The 20,141-nt window shown below is 37.4% G+C and overlaps 1 protein-coding gene across 1 annotated transcript; it reads right to left on the reverse strand.

The window, feature by feature from the left end:
• Positions 1–117: 117 nt before the first annotated feature.
• Positions 118–15,304, reverse strand: mtnr1bb (melatonin receptor 1Bb). The gene is made up of 3 exons (XM_056736676.1): positions 15,094–15,304; positions 14,782–15,006; positions 118–1,108 (listed from the first exon to the last, which is right to left on the reverse strand). The coding sequence occupies exons 2-3, from the start codon at positions 14,975–14,977 to the stop codon at positions 261–263; spliced, it is 1,044 nt and encodes a 347-aa protein (XP_056592654.1). The 5' UTR covers positions 14,978–15,006; positions 15,094–15,304; the 3' UTR covers positions 118–260.
• Between the last annotated feature and the right edge of the window lie 4,837 nt (positions 15,305–20,141).

Genomic DNA, 20,141 nt, shown 5'->3' on the forward strand with positions numbered 1-20,141 from the left:
AATAAAAGCCATCAAATAAAAATTGATTTCACATATATGGATAAAAAAGGTACTTCATTTATATTTCAAATACAAATTAAGTTAAATATTTGGTAATAAATATGCTTTGAAATGGATCACAACAGCAAAAATAAAACAAACACCCTGAGTTGTGTGTCATGATAATATAGAAGTACAAAATGACACTTTAAGTCATTGAAGTTCAGTTTAAAGCTTCCCATAATTCCCCTCTGTGTCAGTGAAGAGTCTGTTGGCCAGGGTCACTCGTTGTTATTAATGGCAGGTGACGGTTTGCTCTTCATCCCGTCTGTGGCTGCCTTGGAGGTCTCGGTCACAAATCTTCGGGGAATCCATACCGACGTCACGATCCGCTTGTATTCCTTTCGAAAGTTCCTGTTCAGGAGTCCGTAAATAATGGCATTGAGGCAACTGTTGAAATAGGCCATAAAGTAGCTTACAACAAAAAGCCACTCGGGTACACGTGGAGCCATGACCTCTGGGTTGATGGCGACCACGAGACCGATCAGATTTAACGGAGCCCAGCATATGGCAAACAAAACAAACACAACAAACATGGTGACGAAATTGCGCAAGTCACTCGGTCTTAGCCTCGAGCGTTCCTCGCTCTTCACCTTTCGCCTCACTTGTATCACCAGCACAAAAATCCTCAGGTAACAGAAGGTCACCACGGCAATGGGCACCAGGAAGTGAACCACCACCACAACCACAGTGTAAGAACTACTGACAGTCTGAGTAAAGGTGCAGGAGTAAACCCGTGGATCGTAACTCAACGACCCCACGAAGAAGTTGGGTAGGATGGCCAGGACGGTGAGGATCCAGATGAGGGCAACCAGCAGCAGTGTGTTACGGTAGCTGTAGAGACGTCCGTAGGTGAAACTGTGACAGATGTAGCAGTAGCGGTTGATGGCAATACCGGTGATGTTGAAAACGGAGCCGATGACGCTCAGACCCATCAGGAAGCCACTGATCTTGCATTGAGTGTCTCCAAGAGACCAGCCGTCGTGGAAGATGGCGTATAAAACCAGCGGGTAGGGATAGAAAGCCACCACTAGGTCAGCGAAGGCCAAACTGACCACAAAAACGTTGCCTATGTAATAGAAGATAAAAGAGAGATATTTTACATAAATGTTTAAAAATACTACAAAGTAAAATAATAATCTATGTCTCAAATCTGTTAACGTGATTGGTTGCAAGATTATGATGTCAAAAGCAGAGGCATTTTCAAACTGCATTAATTTGGTAAACTGCAGTTTTATGGAGAAAATACTCTGCAATTGTTTAAAATGATGGATTTGCACATGGTTTATCTTAAATCATATAAAAAAAACATGTAGTCATATTAACAACATTAAAAACATTTTCACCACAGGAGGACTTACATTTTTCCCGTAAAGTGCTTAAGTAAAATTACTTTGATTGTGTCATGAATGCAATTGCTTGTAGCAAACTAGTAAACAAATTTGAAATAATATTTTGAGAACTAAAAAAAAAAACAGGAGAAAACGCGAATGACAACACTGCAAAGAGACAAGTCAAGACACAGAAGGATTCCCACTGACTTCAAGCGCAGGATCCTCAGGGAGTGGAAAGCCTTAAATTAAACTGTAAGCTCTATAAAACAATTCAAGACTTTGCCCTTTCAGATTAATGTCACACACAGTCTACTGCATTTAAAGTTTGGTTATGTCAAACCAATCCATTTCCTCACATTAAACAGTCAACATAACTCACTGTGTAGAGCTGATGTAGAAACAGTTGACTGAATAATACAATTAATATGGAGTTAAGATTTTCATTCATTTGTAGCTTCTGGTTCTTTATTTCTGCATACAGGCATGACTGCTTTGGACGCATGATGGTTGTGATTTAATTTTATTTTCTATCCTACATAATGTAAAGAATGTAAAGAAAATATAATCTTTATATCTTTAATATTGATTGAGTAAGGCCATGTCCAAGATTGAAATCCTAGTGAAATAATGTTTGAAATCAAACTTTGATGCACATTTCCTCCAAATTTGATTATGAGACTTTAGCCTGGTTTTCAAAGACTGGGCAACGTATTTTATATACAGTCATTTCAAACAATTTTAATGTGATTTTTTAATAAAATGAAACTGTAGATGCAAAAGCATTTATTTTAATCTACGTTCACACTTACATAATGAAAAAGTAAATATTTTCTGCAACATGATAACATGAAAATCTGCATAGTGTATTTGTCATTATAAAAAACTTGTTAGACCTCAACCATTTTAACATTCATTCATAAGATCTTCCTATCATGACTATAATGAAATGTGAGGTTTGTAAAACCCCTGTTAATCCAATTTATCTGCTGAAAGTGATGAAATACATCAGCACACAGATATAAACATGCTCTCACTAGAAATACCAAGTAAGACAGAAAAAAGCATCAGTTTTCTTCCAATTCCAAAATATCCATTCTCTCCATCATGTAATATTTGAGAGATTATTACTGAATTTGCACTTCTGGTCTTTACTGTGGCCTTCAACAATGATCCATTGCTGACGTCTTTAACCTGACATGTTTAAATGACACTGACTTTCCAATTTTCTTTTCATCTATTCCCTTTTCTTACACTGTGAGTCTGCGAGATGATAAACACAATTACCCTGACCTCCATGAGCCTAACATTTCTTCTCCTGGCTTTCTTCCTTTTCTCTGGACTTTTATTCCCAGCGCCTATAATTCAACCTGAGATGTAAGCATACAGTACTCAAGGTCACAGTGCTGTTGTGTTGAATGTGTTTGAAACTGTTTACTACATGGGACTCAGCTCAACTGCAATTTGTTTTTGCTTACAAATTTGAACAATCCAGTAAATAAAATTAAAGCAAATTGATATGTAAGGTTCATATACGATATAATCTTGATACATAGAATACTCTTTATATATATGTTTTTTACCTGAGTAATGATGCCTTTGGCCGTCATTTTTGTTTAAATAATGCATTTCAGCATAGGTTATGATTTTAACATAAAACCATAAAATAATTATAAAGGATGGGTTCAGATAATGCTGAAGAAATGTTCTGTGGGGCAGTAACAAGAATTAAGAAGCTAGAACTTCCCAAAACATCATAATAATAAAATTAAAGTTAACAACAGTGTGCAACAATATGTACAATTGATTTTAGTAATGTGCGTTATGTAGTTAAATTATATCTACAGGGTTATATTGTTATAAAGCTAACTCTTTCACTTAATCTCAACATACAAATCTGAAAAACTGCAACTACAAACTACACTGTAAAACTTGCTGTAGTTTTGTAGCAGGTTTGCCAGTAATTTACGGTAGATTTAATTTACATTATTTAAATTTTGTTTTAAACATTAACTAACCTTGTTCTTATATTTTCTTTCATTAAACAAGACTAAATATAGTTAGGTTACTTTTCATGTTATTTAAATATATATCGTAATTTATGAAGTTTCAAATATTTTTACTAGAAAACAAAACAAAAATGCTCTGAAAGAATATCATTTTTTGCAGTGTAATCCCAGTAATGAGACCAGTCTCTTCTTGCTCATTTTGAATATCAAGAGTTAAAGTTTTTTAATTCTAATTAAAGTAAAGTACTTATAGGAAAATGTTAAGTGTTTATCAAATTACAGGAAGTTACAGGCAAAACTACTGCAAAATTACAGCAAAGTTTTACAGTGTACATTGAGTAAACCTGAGTAATGATGCTGCTTACTATCAAGTATGCAGAAAAATATAGTAAACAACAGATAAAAGTATACATGCACACACAGTTTACATTACAGAATCATGATTGCTCTCAATGGGATGTAAATTATATTCATGGATATACTGTATAAAGCAAGAATCAGACAAAACGTCTTTGTGTTTTTCCTTCTACTTTAATGACAGGAGTAGTTAAGAAACCCAGTCAGAGTGTGAAGAAAACCTTGACAGTTGGGCAGAAACATGAATGTACTGGAAGGCCAAAGGTTCTCAATGTCCAAGCCTTATTATAGAAGCACCCCCGGGTTACAATGTAAAATAACACAGGTATTCCCTGGTCACCTGTCAAACTGTATATGCTTAGAAAAAAGGAATACATCTGTAAAAAAACACTCCTTGATCAAAATGTCCATGTGACACGCAGCCTTTTGCTTTCCTTGTGGACAACGTTCTCAAAAAGAAATCTCAAAGCAATGGAAGATATATTACACACTGACCCTTCGGTTGAGGAAAAGCTTTCTTTGTCCACACAGTTCATGATACACAGAATGTTTGGAATGGATAACCACACAAATCAATAAAATCTAAGAGAGTCAACAATGTATAGTGCACAGCCTTTTACGAGGGGCTATTTGAGCTTTTCTTCACCAAAAAAGAAATCAATAGTGTATTAATTCTTTATAATAAAATATAGAACTGTGGGGGTTTTAATCATAAATATAATGATGAAACTGAACCACGGGGGAGTCAGTAGGTATTAGCTACAACACAGGCAGAAAGCGAAGCGAAATCATCAGCTGAAATTCATACAGTCCTTTCAGAGCGACTCTACCGATCCGTGCAAATCCAGCTTGTTTTTTCAGATAGCTGCCTGAGTCTTTAGGCATTAACTCTAGCGTGTCGCTCTCCATGGTGCTGAAATTATATTGCAGTCATGTTATAGTGAAAATGACGAAAATTCACATTCACATAGCAGATGCCACAGCGGATGAAACATGTCGTGCAAAAATGAGAAAATGGATTAATAAGATGTGTCAGTTATGGAACGGTATCCTGTGTGATTAAATTAAATAAATTAAATTTTGTGAGCACGGTTGGTGTTCCTGTAACTCAACTGGTAGAGCAATCAGGCATGTGATCAGACAAGGACAAAAAATAAGGAAGACAGCACGCACCCTCGCCCAACCCCCCCCCCCCCCAAAACAGTCTTTAATGTTACTATTTAAATGTACATGTTTAAAAACAGGAAACTGTCTGGACAAAAATATATATTTTTCACCAATTTTGGAAAATCAGTTAAAATGTTTATTAGTTTAACTTTCACCTAAACAATATTTAATAAAATAGGTTGATGGTTTGTGCAAATATCTTATGATAAGGTTAAAAAACACGGCATTTGCAAATGGCCCTTGAGTATTTTATACTAGGCCTACTTTAAATTTTATTGTTATCAGTAATAATTCTTTAAACAATAATTGAACACAAAAATACAAGAATATTGTGGCCTCAATAGACTTCCCTACACAGCCACTAGATGGCGCATCTACGTCATTCATACAGCGTTTTTTCCGAATTAATATGCAGGTTTTTGCAAACGATGCTATTTAGGTAATTTAAATGTATGCTTTCAGTAGAGACTTCAACGTGTTTCTATTACAGTGACTATATCGGCCAATTGTATAGTTGCCATTTGTATAGTTTCAAGCCATCAAATCACGGAATGGCCTATTATAGTCTTTGTATATAGATAATGTTTTAATGTTAAATCATATCTAGACGTCTCAACTTCCAGACTCTGGAAGTTTCAAACATGGTTTATGACCCACTGAACACAAAAGCAAATAAAAATGTTATACCTTAACGGTCCAGTGTGTGATATTTAGCGACACTTATCGGTGAGGTTGCGAATTGCAACCAACAGCTCTCTGCACCCCTCCCTTTCGAAGCACTACAACAGCTGACACAGAACTAAGACAGAACGTTTTGGCTTCTTTGCCGAAAGAGACAATCTATTTATGAAACACGTTCTGTAGAGCAGTTTGTCCAGCTACTGTATAAACAACATGGTGAATTCTATATAAGGGGGTCCACATGTAGTTAGAAAAAGCTCATTCTTAGGTAATAAAAACATAACGCTTCATTATGTAAGGTCTTTATACACCTCTGAAGAAATAGTTATGTATGTAATATTGCATTTCTTTTAATAGATCCTCCTAAAAATTACATATGGGATCTTTAAATGGACTGTTACTTTCGGTGCTCTCATATCCAAAATTAGAGAACATTTTAGAAAACTCTTAAAACTGAATGATCTTGTGCAAAGTAAACTTTTTTAAAGAGTCAAAGGTGATTCAAGTGTAATTAGCCAAAAATGTGAACTTTTGGTGGAAGCTCAGAGCGTGTCTTACGGTTCACCAGGAGCTTGTTTCCGCAGTCCGAGAAGTATAATAACTGATGGAGGAGGACGACCTTGTGAAACTTCACCACAGCCAAACTTATGTGATCATTAGCACATTAGTGATAAAAGCTGATACTTCATGGAGACCCATCTGCTACATGTGATTAAAAATAACGAATTCGGAAAATGAAGAAGTTTAAATGAAATCATGCTGAGGACTTCATTCATTCTTTCACCAGTTCATTAGAAGGACAGCACACTTTCTTTTAAAATAAAAATGATCTTTTATCATTATAATTTTTATGTGAATTCCATATTTTATATAAAAAGAATATTGAAGGGAGAGATTGATGAGATGCGGATAAAACACAAGTCAATTTGATAAACGTGACGGGCACAACAGCTCCAATCCGTCCTCATGAGGAAGTTGCGGAACAGCTCCAACAGGTGTTCTCCTTTATATAATCATTTGGTTGTGTAAAAATAATTGGTAATGGAATGTTTTTTCAACTTGCCAACTTTGTCAAGTATCATATTACCAAAGCATTAGCAAAAAAATCTGGCAACAATTTCTAGCCTTGTCCCAAATCGTCCACACTGGGAACCATTTTTATGGTTGTATTATTAAGATAGATGATGCTTACAAAAAATTTGAGTGTGTGACTACGAGGAAAGTGGCATTCTGCACATTCTGCACCTTGGAAAATTAAATAAAGTCTTGATTGCTTAAATTGCTCAAAGGTACATTCTCATTCAAGAGAGGACATTTTTTACACTATGTCTCAACCAAAAAGTGAGGAGTAATATCATCTCATTCGTCTCAAAGACATTTTGAAAGTTGATCAATTTGAAGCTTCATTTGAAAGGTGGAAGATCAAATCTGAGGACCAAAGGGTTTTTTCGTACATTTTTTAAATCAGCAGCAGGTGGAAAGACTTCTGCCAAGCACAATGTCAAATGAATACTGTACTTTTTTGTTCTTTCTGAGCAAACGTATTCACAAGGTAATTTAAACTGAGCTAAAATATGCAAATTGCATGAATAAACTGTTAAACTTCTTGCACATGAGGATTATGACAGGTTTATGTTGCGTTATGTTTATATAAAACAGCCTTTACTGCTTCCAAATTGTGGAGCAGTCCCTGCTGATAGAGGAACAGGAAAAGATGAAAAACTGGACTGAGGTCCGAGTAGAACACCAGGGGCTAATCCTAAATGGTCCCTTGAAGCATGCGCTCTCAGTGGCATAAAATGACGATCACAAGTACAGTGCCCTCGAGCTAGGACTGCAGTTTGGTACCAGCAACCTTCCTCTACAGAAAGTGCATGTTTTAGCTGTCTCTGTGATGCCTGCACTCCATCAATGTATGGGCTATTATGTTAAAGGAATAGTTTACCCAAAGATGAACATTTTGTTATCATTTACTCACCTTCATGTCATTACAAACCTGTATAATTATTTCTTCTGTGTAACACAAAAGAAGATATATATGTTTTAGGTTTTTTTTGTACAATGGAAGTCAACTGGGGCCAGTGTTGTTTGGTTACCAACATTCTTTCAAATATTTTATTTTGTGTTCTGCAGAAGAAAGAAATATCATATATACACATAAAATATGGCTATACAACATTTGACCATATTATGCTTGAGTATTACAAGAAATGTAAATGTAACATAAACAAGCCATGTAAAGAATGGTTGCCTCTACGCAACTTTAAAAATACCACAATGAAAAACTAAGAATGTTTTCTAGAGAGGCACACAGCATTGAAGCTCTTCAATTATTAAAACAACTGATGAGGAAGAAAGGACAAGTCCGACTCAATGTAGGCCTATGTATGACAGATAAAAAGAGGCTCACGCTACGTGTATAAGCACATAAATACTTTAGGTTCATCTCAAACCACTGACACAAACAGAAGAATTTCAACCTTCAAACCACATTGCCATCTGTGCAGCCCATCCTTACCATCAGCCAGCCCACAATGAGCCCGTTGTCCCTTCTAGCCAAAGACTATTACATCATTCTGTGTTCTGTGCAAAATGTCAACATTCCCAGAATGTAACTCAGAAAATTCATGTAGAAATGTAAATAAAAAAATCTCAGATTATGTTACGCATTTGTAAACAACACGAACAAAGCATCATAGACGTTCGGCTCTGGCTGTGATTTCAACCTTTACAGTACATACATGTATATGTTCCACAAAGCAGAGTTTGAGCAGAAAAACTGTGGATTTTTACTTCGCCTGATATAATAAAAAGCTTTGAAGGATTGAAAATGCTTAAGGCAGTCAATCTTTGATCAGATCAAAATTTGGCTTCATGAAATGCAGATTGTGCGACTCAGCCCGCAACTCCCAATGATCAAATGATTTTAGTCTGGAGCTTTGCATTCCTTCACCGTTTTAGAGGGTAGAATGTTGGCTTTCATTAAACAGAAGTGATCAAATCCTGCCTGTGTAAGCATGCATAAATGGATCAAGAAAATCTTGACATACAGCAAAAAAATTGCCAGTTCTCTGGATTGTGAAATTAGGAGGGATGAGTGTGAAGATCGTGGTGATGCCTCACACTTGCTGTCCGGGGTTTTGCCGTTTTATCTTCAGCCAAGGTGGCGTCAGCGCACAGAATTTAAAGAAGAACATTTGCCTAGATAGGAAAGTAAACTTTGCAAAGTAGCACAACCTCTCGGCGTGAATTCAGTTAGGTTTGAAACACACCGGTTGCAGGTTCTCACAACTGATACACCGTAAACTTTTAAATCTTTGTATAAAAGGCATCATCTGTCAAGTGCATAAATGTAAACCTAATGTAAGACCTTTGGTTTAAAGTGTTTTCAAGATGATAAGTTCTGAGATGGTCCACTGGGAATCAGGGATGCTACTGTTAAACTGGACAGAAACAGAAAAGCATACTTGAGCTTTTTGGCATTTTAATCCGAGCATCTTTCAAAGACTTTAAAAGAGAAAGCGCTCACAGACAGTCTGAGACAAACAGTTACTGCTGTGAAACTATCATCAAGTAAACCTGAAAGTGACCCAAACTATTTGAACCTGCGGCGGAGTGAAACTAGAACTGGATTTGAAAGGACTTTTACATTTTCTTTCTCTATTTCGTTTCAATTTCTTCCTGGGCGATGCCATTTGCTGGCACATCAGTGAGGGCAAAACTAGAAAGAAAGTGTAAAATGAAATACTTGTAATAGACTTTCAGTGTGGCAAATTCTCCCACAACCACTTTATGGGCTGCATGGACCGAACAGAACGACATGATCTGCCTTTCCAAAACAAACCAAAATTCAACAAGGAGGATTCAAGAAGTGTTTTACACAGGAAGCCGGTAGGACAAAATGGATCTACAATTTACATCTTCAATCCTGCAGAACAAGAGTTATCTGAGACCTGAAGTCTCTTAGTTATTGCTCTTAAGAATACACGAACAGACACCAGAACAAATCAAGCAACAAATTAAAACATAAATTGATTAACGCTGGTGTTTAACCCGCTGGTGTGTTGCATCCCCAAAGGCCTTGTATTCCAAATCACTTGCATCAGACACCTTAGGTTAAGTCAAACACCTTGCCAATGACGTCTTGAAAAGTGCCTCAAATCTGTTCGTACCTTCAGAGCATACTCGAGTGAAGCTAAACTTTGATGTTTACCAAAACTACCCTGAGAGGAGGTTTTTCAGGCACTACAAAACAGCAAGTGGGCTGCTTGCTCCCTCTCAATATTCAATGTGGCATAAATCCACAGCTCTGTTTTCCAAACCATTCTCAAACTGCTCAGGGTCCCAAAAGACGCATTTCTTCGTTTAAATGATCACGAACATTCATCACAAATAAGAAAGGAATTGATATTCCATCGCTCAACTGGGTCAGACACATGTAATGATGCAAATAATGAACTTGAAGTTTGTCTCTGTGGACAATGGATAGATTGTGCTGTTGGCAATGTTTCTTTGAAGGCTCCGCTCTGCCCTTTATTTCCTCCTTCCTTATGAGTTTCTAAGTCTCGGAGCCACACATCCTCTATGCCACTGATGTTAATTCTCCTTTCCCAGTGTGTCTGTCTGTGCAACAGCGGAGGTATTCCATACTCCTGCGTGACAGGCAGTGAGGATAGAGTTCAGATAGTTATACCACACCTCAATTGGTCTCTAAAGATGATACGAAAAATGAGAGCAAGACGCACACGATAATGAGAGGGAGAGAGAGAGAAACAGAAAAAAACAGACGCACGCATTTTATACGGAAAGGACTACAGATGCTGAAAGGCTTTGACGGCTCTGTGGATGGACACTGACCTGATTTAAGTTTAATCATGTACAGCCCTGTGGCCGAGGAAAAAGCAAAATGCGCAAAATTCGTCTGAACACAAATGGAACAGAAATCAAACCGCATAATTCTCGTCAACTTTTTTAAAGAGACAGTCCACTCATAAATGAATAACACTGACTGACCCTTGTTCCGAACTTGCTTTAGTTTTATTCCTGCAGAAAACACACACGATAATTTTAAAGAGATATTTCACCCAAAAATGAAAATGATGCATCATTTTTTTTACTCTCATGTCATTCAAAACCTCTATGACTTTCTTCTTCACAACAAAAAAGAATGCTGGGTAAGTGCCAAAATATTTTATTGTAACGGTGCTATCACAATACCTATTTTTTTATTAATATTGCTATCAGTCAAATGTATCTTTCTTTTCATTTTGTGTTTCTCTTTTCTTGGCCAATGCAACAAATGTAGATACAAATGTAGGGAAATGTTTGTACCCATTATGGTAAGAGGCAAAATTTTAAACAAGTGCTAATCTCGACTTTTGGCCATAAATCATTATTATTAGTCACACCTTATATTGTCACAGGGTTTGGCAAATGTCTAAGCAATAAAAAGTATTAAAAAGTGATTGTCATACAGGTCTTGAACAACATGATGGTGAATGAATGATTCTATACTTGATTCTAATTGGCCAGTCCCGACATTTGCAGGTTTGTTATTCCCAGATAACAACCTCTCCAAACTAATAACAAACGGTAACCCGGATGCAGCAAATCATTTTGACAGTTTTTTTTTTTATTAAATATAAATATATTTTCTGATAACATATGACATAAAACCAAAATTGTCTATTCATGACATCTGATTATAGAAAGTCATTATAACTCTGGGCCATTTTTGGATTCCCGTTTGATTTTGGCATACCCGATTTTAAATCCACACCATGTCCACATGAAGTCTTGTATATAAAAAAGGAAAGCCCTCCAAATTTCATAAAACACTTCTGAAAGTGATAAACAGCATTGTATGTGCTGTCAGTCCTATGAAAGAGACAACAATAAGGGTGCTTTTTTTCTTTCTAGTTTATATTTGAAAGTGTATTACGCTGAGCCTGAGGGGCCAGGAACCTGCAGACAATTGTTCTTGCTTCCAACAGGTCTCAACAAATGGAGGAAAATATTTTTAATAACCAAGTGTTTTGGTCCGCCTCCCCTGTTGCGCATTGCCATATTTCAGCCTCTGATTCGCATATTTGGACTCTACATAAAGGCCAGAGTCTGAGCTTCCGTTTAATATGTATCTCATGTGGGTAGACAGAGGTCAGGTATTTTACTGAATTTTTAACTATCCAAGCTTTTATGTCACGTTGCTGACAAAATGGTTGATGGGAGAAACTGGAAGCAGTTATCTAACTTTTAAAACATGAAAAGGGGTAGGAATGGACTTTTTTTGAGAAAACAACCTAACGAAAAAGAGTATGTAGCATCTGTGGCTAAGTATAATGGTGGGATGCAGATGTTAACTTTGATATTCAATGGATGAGTTGTTTTATTTACAAATATCAATTTCATCCATCATTATTCATTCAACTTGCATGCGATCTGTGGTAAAATATCAATAAATCCAACAAGAGATCTTTATTCTGTAGAATAAAAACTTTCATTTGATATATAACTTGAACATGTTGGACATATTTGAACGTTATAAAAAATGTCATAAACATAATTATACATGATTTTAAAGGGGCTATGACATGGGGATATGATTTATTTTGGTCTAATAAGTTACTTTATGTACGATAAATGCCAAAATGGTGCACTTCTCCAGAAACTAGAGACTCTTAAGCTTTCAAATGATACAACGTATGTTATTTAGAGTTACATATATACATGTTAACACTAAATGAATACTTTTATGAAGTAATTTTAGAGTTTAACATGTTAAAAAAGTAAACAGCTTTTCCTCGCGCAAGGTCTGCATTTAGTTAAAATGAGCAAATTCATTTTTAAAAAATCACATTTCATCTCCAGTTTTTTTCTCATGTGGAAAGAAGCCATTTAATAAGCGGGATAATGTACAAGCAGCCGGATGTTATCACAAAATAAGCCCCTTCAGTGTGATACAAGACCTGACACAAATCACACTTTCTGGGCTTATTTCTGCGACAACAACCGGCTGCCTGTAAATTATCCCTTACATAGTGACCAGGGTCTGTCAAGATAAAAAAACACAGAGGATACAAAACCAGTCGTCATTTAGTGATCACTGATCTTTTCCGTAGTCATTTTGTCATTTAAAAAAAGTTAACATTTTAACTCTACACTGTCTCCACACAAAGCCCAGAAACACTTAATCGTCTCCTGTGGCTTGAAATGGCATTTTCATGGCATGACACGCGGACATACTTCAATACTCACAAACATGTGCTGATGGTCTTGCTGACCGCTCAAACGTCCACGCTGCTATGGCATCCCGGGACCTAGTACCCATAAAACCAGGGGGCCTGCCATAAATCTGACAGCATTCCGACTTCACTCGGCACTCACCCCCCAAACACGATTACGTAACCACACAGGGGACAGTGAGAAAGAGAGTGACCAGACATTCGTGGCCATTGTGTGCCTTTAACCAACAGTTCCAGCATGTGAGTCATTCTACATTTGAGCCTGAAAACTAGGATACATCTTCTTAACACTTCAAACTCTGAGGACAAGGAAATGCTGAGAAAATCGTATCAGTCTTTTTTATACTTGTGCATTCATTGAAATGCTATTCGATATCTTATAAAACAAAAATAGGATTTTTTTACAAGTTGTAAACTGGCTGATTAGGGGAATCTGCACAAAGGAATATGGGAACATAACATTTCACTTCCTGTTTGAAGGAATCATCTTTTAGAGGATCTCATTCTTTCCCTGCTCCACTTTTATGCACTTTAATGCCTCTCTGTGTCTTAGCGACATTGTTATTGCTGGCGCGAGTTGTCTGATTGGCCCCGGTAATGATAGAGCACTGACAGATGAAGGAATAAATTCTCCTCCTACAGAAAGTAGATCCGCTCAGGCGAGATACGAGAAGAAAGCAGCAGTTGCCACAGCCGTCACGGGGAAACCACGCACAAAATCTGACAGCATACCTACTCGATCTAATGAGCCATTGATGCCCCCCATAACCCTCCCCCAACTGTTCGAATAGCTCTGGTTGGGGGACACAGAGTCAGGAGTGTCTATCACATGGAGAGTGATACGAGATCGTAAACACGTGCCTTTGAAGCAGACAGGTCCGGCTCTTGCTCGGTGAGAAAAAGCACTAGCTTTGAAGTCTCTTGTGTAGGCTTTCCACACATTTCTCCCCCTGCAGATGCACAAACTGTCAAGGGGGTCTAACTACAGCCCCCCTCCCACTCCACAGCATCAACGGTATGTGAAGCACAAACACACACTAAGACATGTCACAGGTGCTACTCGAAGTGCCGAAATCTCTCGTCTTCCCTTTCTTTTTCTTCTTAGTCACTCAATATTGAATATTTTTAGTTTAAGGGTAGCTGGAATGTGACTCTCACAAGAAGAAAAGAATGAAGGGGAAATCACTCAGTTTGAAAACACGCAATTTGTTGATGTAGCATGGGGTAGTTTGAGAGCTCAGTTCAATTAAAGGTCGATTTAAAGATGGAAAATACATCCATTTTCAATTTTAGAAAGTATCTAACCTAGTTTTCACTGACGTCCAGGTCCAATTACCGCATGCCTAACAAAGCGGAAAGTCTTTGAAGCCGGACTGCTGAGGTTGATAAGCTGCTGTAAATTTTTGATGACATGGTCAAGCAGCAGTTTATGCACCAAATCGAGTATGGAGTTGAGAAAAAATTGTTTACAGACATGGTTGCTGAAATCATTCTTTTAAACTCCAAAAATGTCACAGTAGAAAAGAAACGTTCATGGATAACTTAAAAAAGTCTAAAAGCTTCATATGTTCACTGTTTTTGGTGGACTGGATGTCTAAACTACGTTAAGGAGATTCTATTATTGATGTAATCCTAAATGTCTGAATATAGTACGCATTTTTAAGACTTGTATATATAAGTGTGAAAGTTTACATTTAACTACGTCGTCGTGAGAGTTAGTAGACTGAAGCTGAGAATTTAAGAGCACAGAAGCATGCATTTTTATCATGTATTATTTACACCTTAAGTAGCATGCCAAAGCAGATTATTCCAAGCAACAAAATAAGAGACAGATTACAGAATTCATACAGTATTCATTCACCCGACTTTATCCCCATTCAACACCGGTTTCTAAACGACACGTGAGCTTTTAATACACAGCACACGGACATGAACCATAAAGAGAAGACACCTCACCAGCATTCCTAAGTTTCCGATTCCTGAACACCGAAATGATTACTAACAAGTTCCCCAAAACATCCACGACTGTAGTGAAGATCAGCACGCTGGCCAGCACCGCGATCGCCCAAGCGGGACGCGCGCTCGAACCCAACGCGCGACCGACGTGCCCCAATTCTGTGCTGTTCGTCAGAAAGGCGATATTGTCTGGCATCCCGGTTTGTGTTGACGTATTTACACAACCTGTGGGGAGAAAAGCACATCAGCTTTAGTCTTCACATTTTAGAAATGATGCCAAATTATTAGTGTAGTGTTTGGTTTGTTGCCTACTTGTAGAAAGGGAGTCATTCCTCCGTCTTTCAGGATAAGTTGGAAACAGTTGGTGAACCACGATTCATTGTCACCTCTGCGCGCGCGGCATCACTCCTCTATCCAAAAACACGAGATTGTATCTCAACATGTTATCAAACTCATTTCTGTGTCGTTGGTTAGTTCATCCAACGCAAATGTTCGCCTCGCCTCAAACTACGGAACAGGAACAACCTGGCGCCGTGTTACGCCATGGCGACTGTCGAGGTTATTTCTTAACGCAGCTGCTTTGAATTGTAAATCCAGCGTACTGTCAAAAGGGAATCTGGGAATGTGATTGGCTCGAGCTTTTAAGTGAGACAAATGGGCGGGAGTCCATAACTCGTGTGCGCCAAGAACGCGCGCCTACTACAAACAAGCGCGCGCTGACGGGTGCGCAGAGGTTACAGAAGCGGACTTGGTTACACATTATTTACTATTAATTAATACTTTAGGTTGTTAACTTGTGACAACCTCATTTCCATTTACAAATATCAGGGTTAAACACTGAGTACTGTAGTAAAGCATAGTTAGTTTGTGGTGGTTTAACTACAAATACCATAGATGTGGTTACTTTAGAACAACCCTGGTTAACATCATAGTAACAACATCCAAACCAACATCAGTACTGTGCAAGTAAACTCTCTTAAACGATTCCGAGCTCGCTCTTGTTAAAGGTAACGCGCGCGCCGAGTCAGTTTCTAATTGATTCCCACGACCTCCATCAACAACACCCAACACTATTTAAAGCAGCGGGACTCCAACCGCACGCTGCGCTTACCATCACGGAGCACAATCTCCACATATTTCCCCCATTTTTCCATAGATTTTACAATATTACTTAACTTTCCACATGCTGTAGTGGGCGCATGTAAACATCTAGCGCACCCCGGGAAGCCAGAACAAATTAATCGTGGTACAGTATGTGGGTGACACTGTCACATTGGTTTTAAAATTTAAATAAGGTTTTTTCCCCACTGGGTAGGAACCCACTGAAATGGAAATAGCGTTATATAAGATGTTTAAAAGATAATAAAAGAAGCACCTAGAACGCACTGGATCTCATTTGTTTAAAAAGTCTAAAATGGCTTGCTGAAATGGTACAGTTGGATCCAAAAGTTTAAGGCGTACTTAAAACCACACGATTTAGACAAAGAAAAACATAAATGAAGAAATACACAGCAAACACTGAACTCTTGTTAAATGTTAATTTCAAATAAAACTTTTTTGCTGTTATATTCTATGCTATTCTGTTCATTTTGAATGAGAAATGGTATTACATTTAATACTGTTAATGCAAAAGGACCACTGCATGTATGATCAAGTCATGTCATTTCCCAATGTAAGCACCTGTTAAATAGTTTACACGCAAGCACAACCATCTGGCACAACAAGGATTGATTCCCTCTTGTTGAAGAGATGCCAAAATTCTGTTATAGTTTTCCTACTATGGTAGTCAATGGGGGGCAAAATCTGTCTGGTTATAAGCATTCTTCCAAATATCTTTCTCTGTGTTCTTCAGAACAAATACATTTATAAAGATTTAGAACAACTGGAAGGTGCGTAAATGATGGCCGGAATTTCCTTTTTGGGTGAAGTATCCCTTTAAATTATAATAGAGGGAAATATGTAATCACTTCATGCTGATCTGAACCTTCGCCTCCACTCAGGCCTGCTAAAACATGTACTCAGGGATTTTTTTTTATTCACTACAAAGCACTATAAACACTTCCAAATGTGACAGCTTGGCAAATTACAAATGCAAAGAAAATGTGGAAAGTCGGAAAGAAACTGGATATGACAGAACGGTGTTCTACAATCTATTTCATATTAAAATATAAAAATCAGACAGCCTATGCAACATTTCATGTAGGCTATTTTGATGTAACAGCAGCGTCAGGTCTTTTCCACATCAATGTGAGTTTGTGTCATATATTGGATCCTATGTATGCAAGAAGCATGCTATAGTTAGTTTAATCCCGAAGGATAGACTGCAGTAAAAGAGAAAAATTCTCAATTGTGTAAGCTCAACTAAAGAGACAGAGGAGCTTCATTGGATAATGTTGATGATTAGACTGTTCCTAACACATTCATGCTGTTTTCCATGTTTCTGTGTTTTCTCAAGTAGATCAGATTAATGAGAGCAGACTGCTGTGGTGAACTAACACACAGGAACAGAAAACATGCATTGTCAAATCTATTTTATCTATTTAAAAAAGCTAATGAGCTGCCCGCTTACATGGGATTTTAAGGCATCTTTTCTTTTCAAGACTGAAGCCTATTCTAAAAGATATCTTCTTGGGACCAAATTAAAAAGCAACCCTTTGCGTCCTTGTGGAGAAGAAAATCCCATAATGCATTACAAAAGCGTGATGAAAAGGATTGTTGCAAATAAATAGCATTTTGTGAATTTGAATAATTACTTTAAATTCTTTATTTCATCTATTACGTGTTTGTAAAACCAAACAAACTTAAAGGGATTTTCCAAACAAAAAGGAAAATTCTATCATTATTTACTCACCCTCTTGTCATTTAACCCTTATGACTTTCTTTTTTCCGCAGAACACAAAAGAAGATATCTTGAAGAAAGTAACCGAACAGCACTGGCACCCATTCACTTCTATCTGCCACATGCATAAATGTAAATGTGTGGAAGGGCTTTTTGTGACAAGACTTCATTTGGGAAAAGCCCTACAAACGGCATTTTCCCAAAGTGCCCTTCGAAGGTAAATTATTATTTATTAAAGATTATAATCTTCACAATGACGTTTTAAGCGTTATGTTATCTAATGCAATTAGCTAGCAATATGATATTGTCAATTATGTGTTGAGTCTCTCCTAAGCTTCACATCAGAAACTCAATCTGTATGACAGGTGAGCTGTTGGCTATGAGGAGAGATCCAAATTGGTCACTTAAGAGATTTAATTTCATTTAGCATGTTTGCAATAGACAGTAGAAAGCAACTCAGTGTACTTTGGAGCAGAGCCAAAGAATTACAATACAATTTTGATCTTGACCCTCATGTTACATGTGCGTGAGTCGAGGTGCCTTTGATGCTAACTGGAGTTTGTAAATGTATGAGTGACACTAACAACCTGCTACTTATCTAAAGATATGCCGACTGAACTTGAATCATTGCTGTGCATTTTTTTATGTGATTCCGGAACCCAAGCATCAAGATCAATCCAAGAAAATTACATTAAGAAAATTGGGGGAAAAAAAAATTGTCATTTGGTTTTGCTTCACACACTGTATCAAAACGGAGGCTCTGATTGCTCTTAACAAGCAAGTAAACGTGTATAACTTGAAATAGAAAACTAAACACGTCTTGCTTTTTTAGAGTCAGAATTTTTTGCGCACTGCTGGTACACGCACCAGTTTGACTAATATAAACAACGACACATTTTTTACAATAAAAGCATGTTTATTTAGTCCCTTTATAGAGTTGTATTATTGAGTCTTTATAGTTTATTGAGTAGATTCATTTAAACAGTTATTTACGAGCTAGAATACAGGTCCAAGCTAAAACCTATAAAACAAGTTAAATTTCAACAATCGTCAATTATTCAGCGCAGAACAAAAATGGCTTCAGGCGGGTGTTAATCCAGTCTACTTGTATTTAAACCAGGTGCACTCACTCTTTTCAGCTTGTCTAGTTCTTTGTCTGTGTTCAAAGTATAATCAGATCATGAATAATTTTACAGATGCACAAAGGGAAATTATATAACAGTGTTTATAGGTACATCAGGAACTGATTGGACGATGAGAAGTGGGCGGTATAGAATGTAGCCAACGGGGTTAGAAGGCAAGTAAGGATGAGGGTTTGTGAGGTTTTGAAGACTAAGTTAATAAATTCTGAATAATCACGTTGTATAAGGATCAAATGGAGGTTCTCTTTAGTTGTCCAACAACTGTCTGCAGTTTTTCAACGTTGTCTTCTGGAATTGTTTGGAAATGTTTGCAAATTACCTAATTTCTCATTCTCCTCATAAAACCAATTTTTCTTCTTGAATTGAGAAGCCATGTCTATCTCAGCTTCACCTACCTGTAAAGAAAACTGGGAAAGAGAATTTGGTTCAACTATGTCCAATTGGAGTGCAGCTCTTTAAACGTGACTATTATTCTAGTTTTCATGTCTGTTTCATGGTGTTAAGCATGTGACACATACAGTCATGTATTCATACTTTGTTTAACATGTACTGTGGCATATCACGAGCCTGTGTGTTTGTGTGTTTGGAAGCAGAGTCAGATGTTTTGTGTGGAGATGTGGTCTGGTAAGCGCATTTAATCTGGATATTATTTAGCAGACTGTGTTGGTATAATCACCCCTAACTCCTTCAGACACAGACGAACGATAATCTGACAACCCCCAACGCCCCCCCCCCCCCTTATATAACCAGCCGTCTCTCTGTCAGACCGCTGGTTTGTCTCATTTGTTTTAAAAGTCACAGAATCTGGGATCTCTTCAGAGGCTGTGTAGCCTTTAACATGCAAACACCAGTTGAAGTATTACTTCAAAGGGATTACGAGTCGTTTCATTTCCGTTTAAATGATCCTCATTGCATTCAGAGTTGCACGTTTGATTGTGGACTGCAAGATGACCTTGATACAGATGATATTTACATTTAGTCATTTAGCAGACACTTTTATCCAAAGCGACTTACAGGTGGGGTAAGCAATGGAAGCAATTGGGACAAAACAAGGACAACAAAAGCAAAAGTGCAATCAAAAAAGAAACCTGGTCTCATATAACCGAACACAGTATACAGAGCTAAGTTGGAGTTTTTTGTATTTTTTTTTTAGAGTAGAGAAGAAATAGAAGTCAGAACTGATCAGTCAGGTGTTGACGGAAAAGATGTGTTTTCTATCTACATACACCGTGGGTCCCCTAGCATTAAATTCGCAATGTTGTTTCTGCAGACAAACAGCTCTTTGTATTCCCCTTTGGCAAAGAAACGAAAACGTGACGAAATCTTAGTCCTGTGTCAGCCTCCATAGTGTTTCAAAACATAGGGCTGGAGTGAGCCGT

This window comes from Triplophysa dalaica, chromosome 22 (assembly GCF_015846415.1).
Source record: "Triplophysa dalaica isolate WHDGS20190420 chromosome 22, ASM1584641v1, whole genome shotgun sequence".
In the NCBI taxonomy this organism is placed as follows: Eukaryota; Metazoa; Chordata; class Actinopteri; order Cypriniformes; family Nemacheilidae; genus Triplophysa; species Triplophysa dalaica.

What these genes read in the sequence shown, in the direction of transcription:
- mtnr1bb (XM_056736676.1), bottom strand. Translation starts at nt 14,977, where the DNA reads ATGCCAGACAATATCGCCTTTCTGACGAACAGCACAGAATTGGGGCAC. An exon ending in TCGGAAACTTAGGAATGCTG is followed by an intron (nt 1,109 to 14,781) that starts GTGAGGTGTCTT and finishes TCTATTACATAG; the next exon opens with GCAACGTTTTTGTGGTCAGT.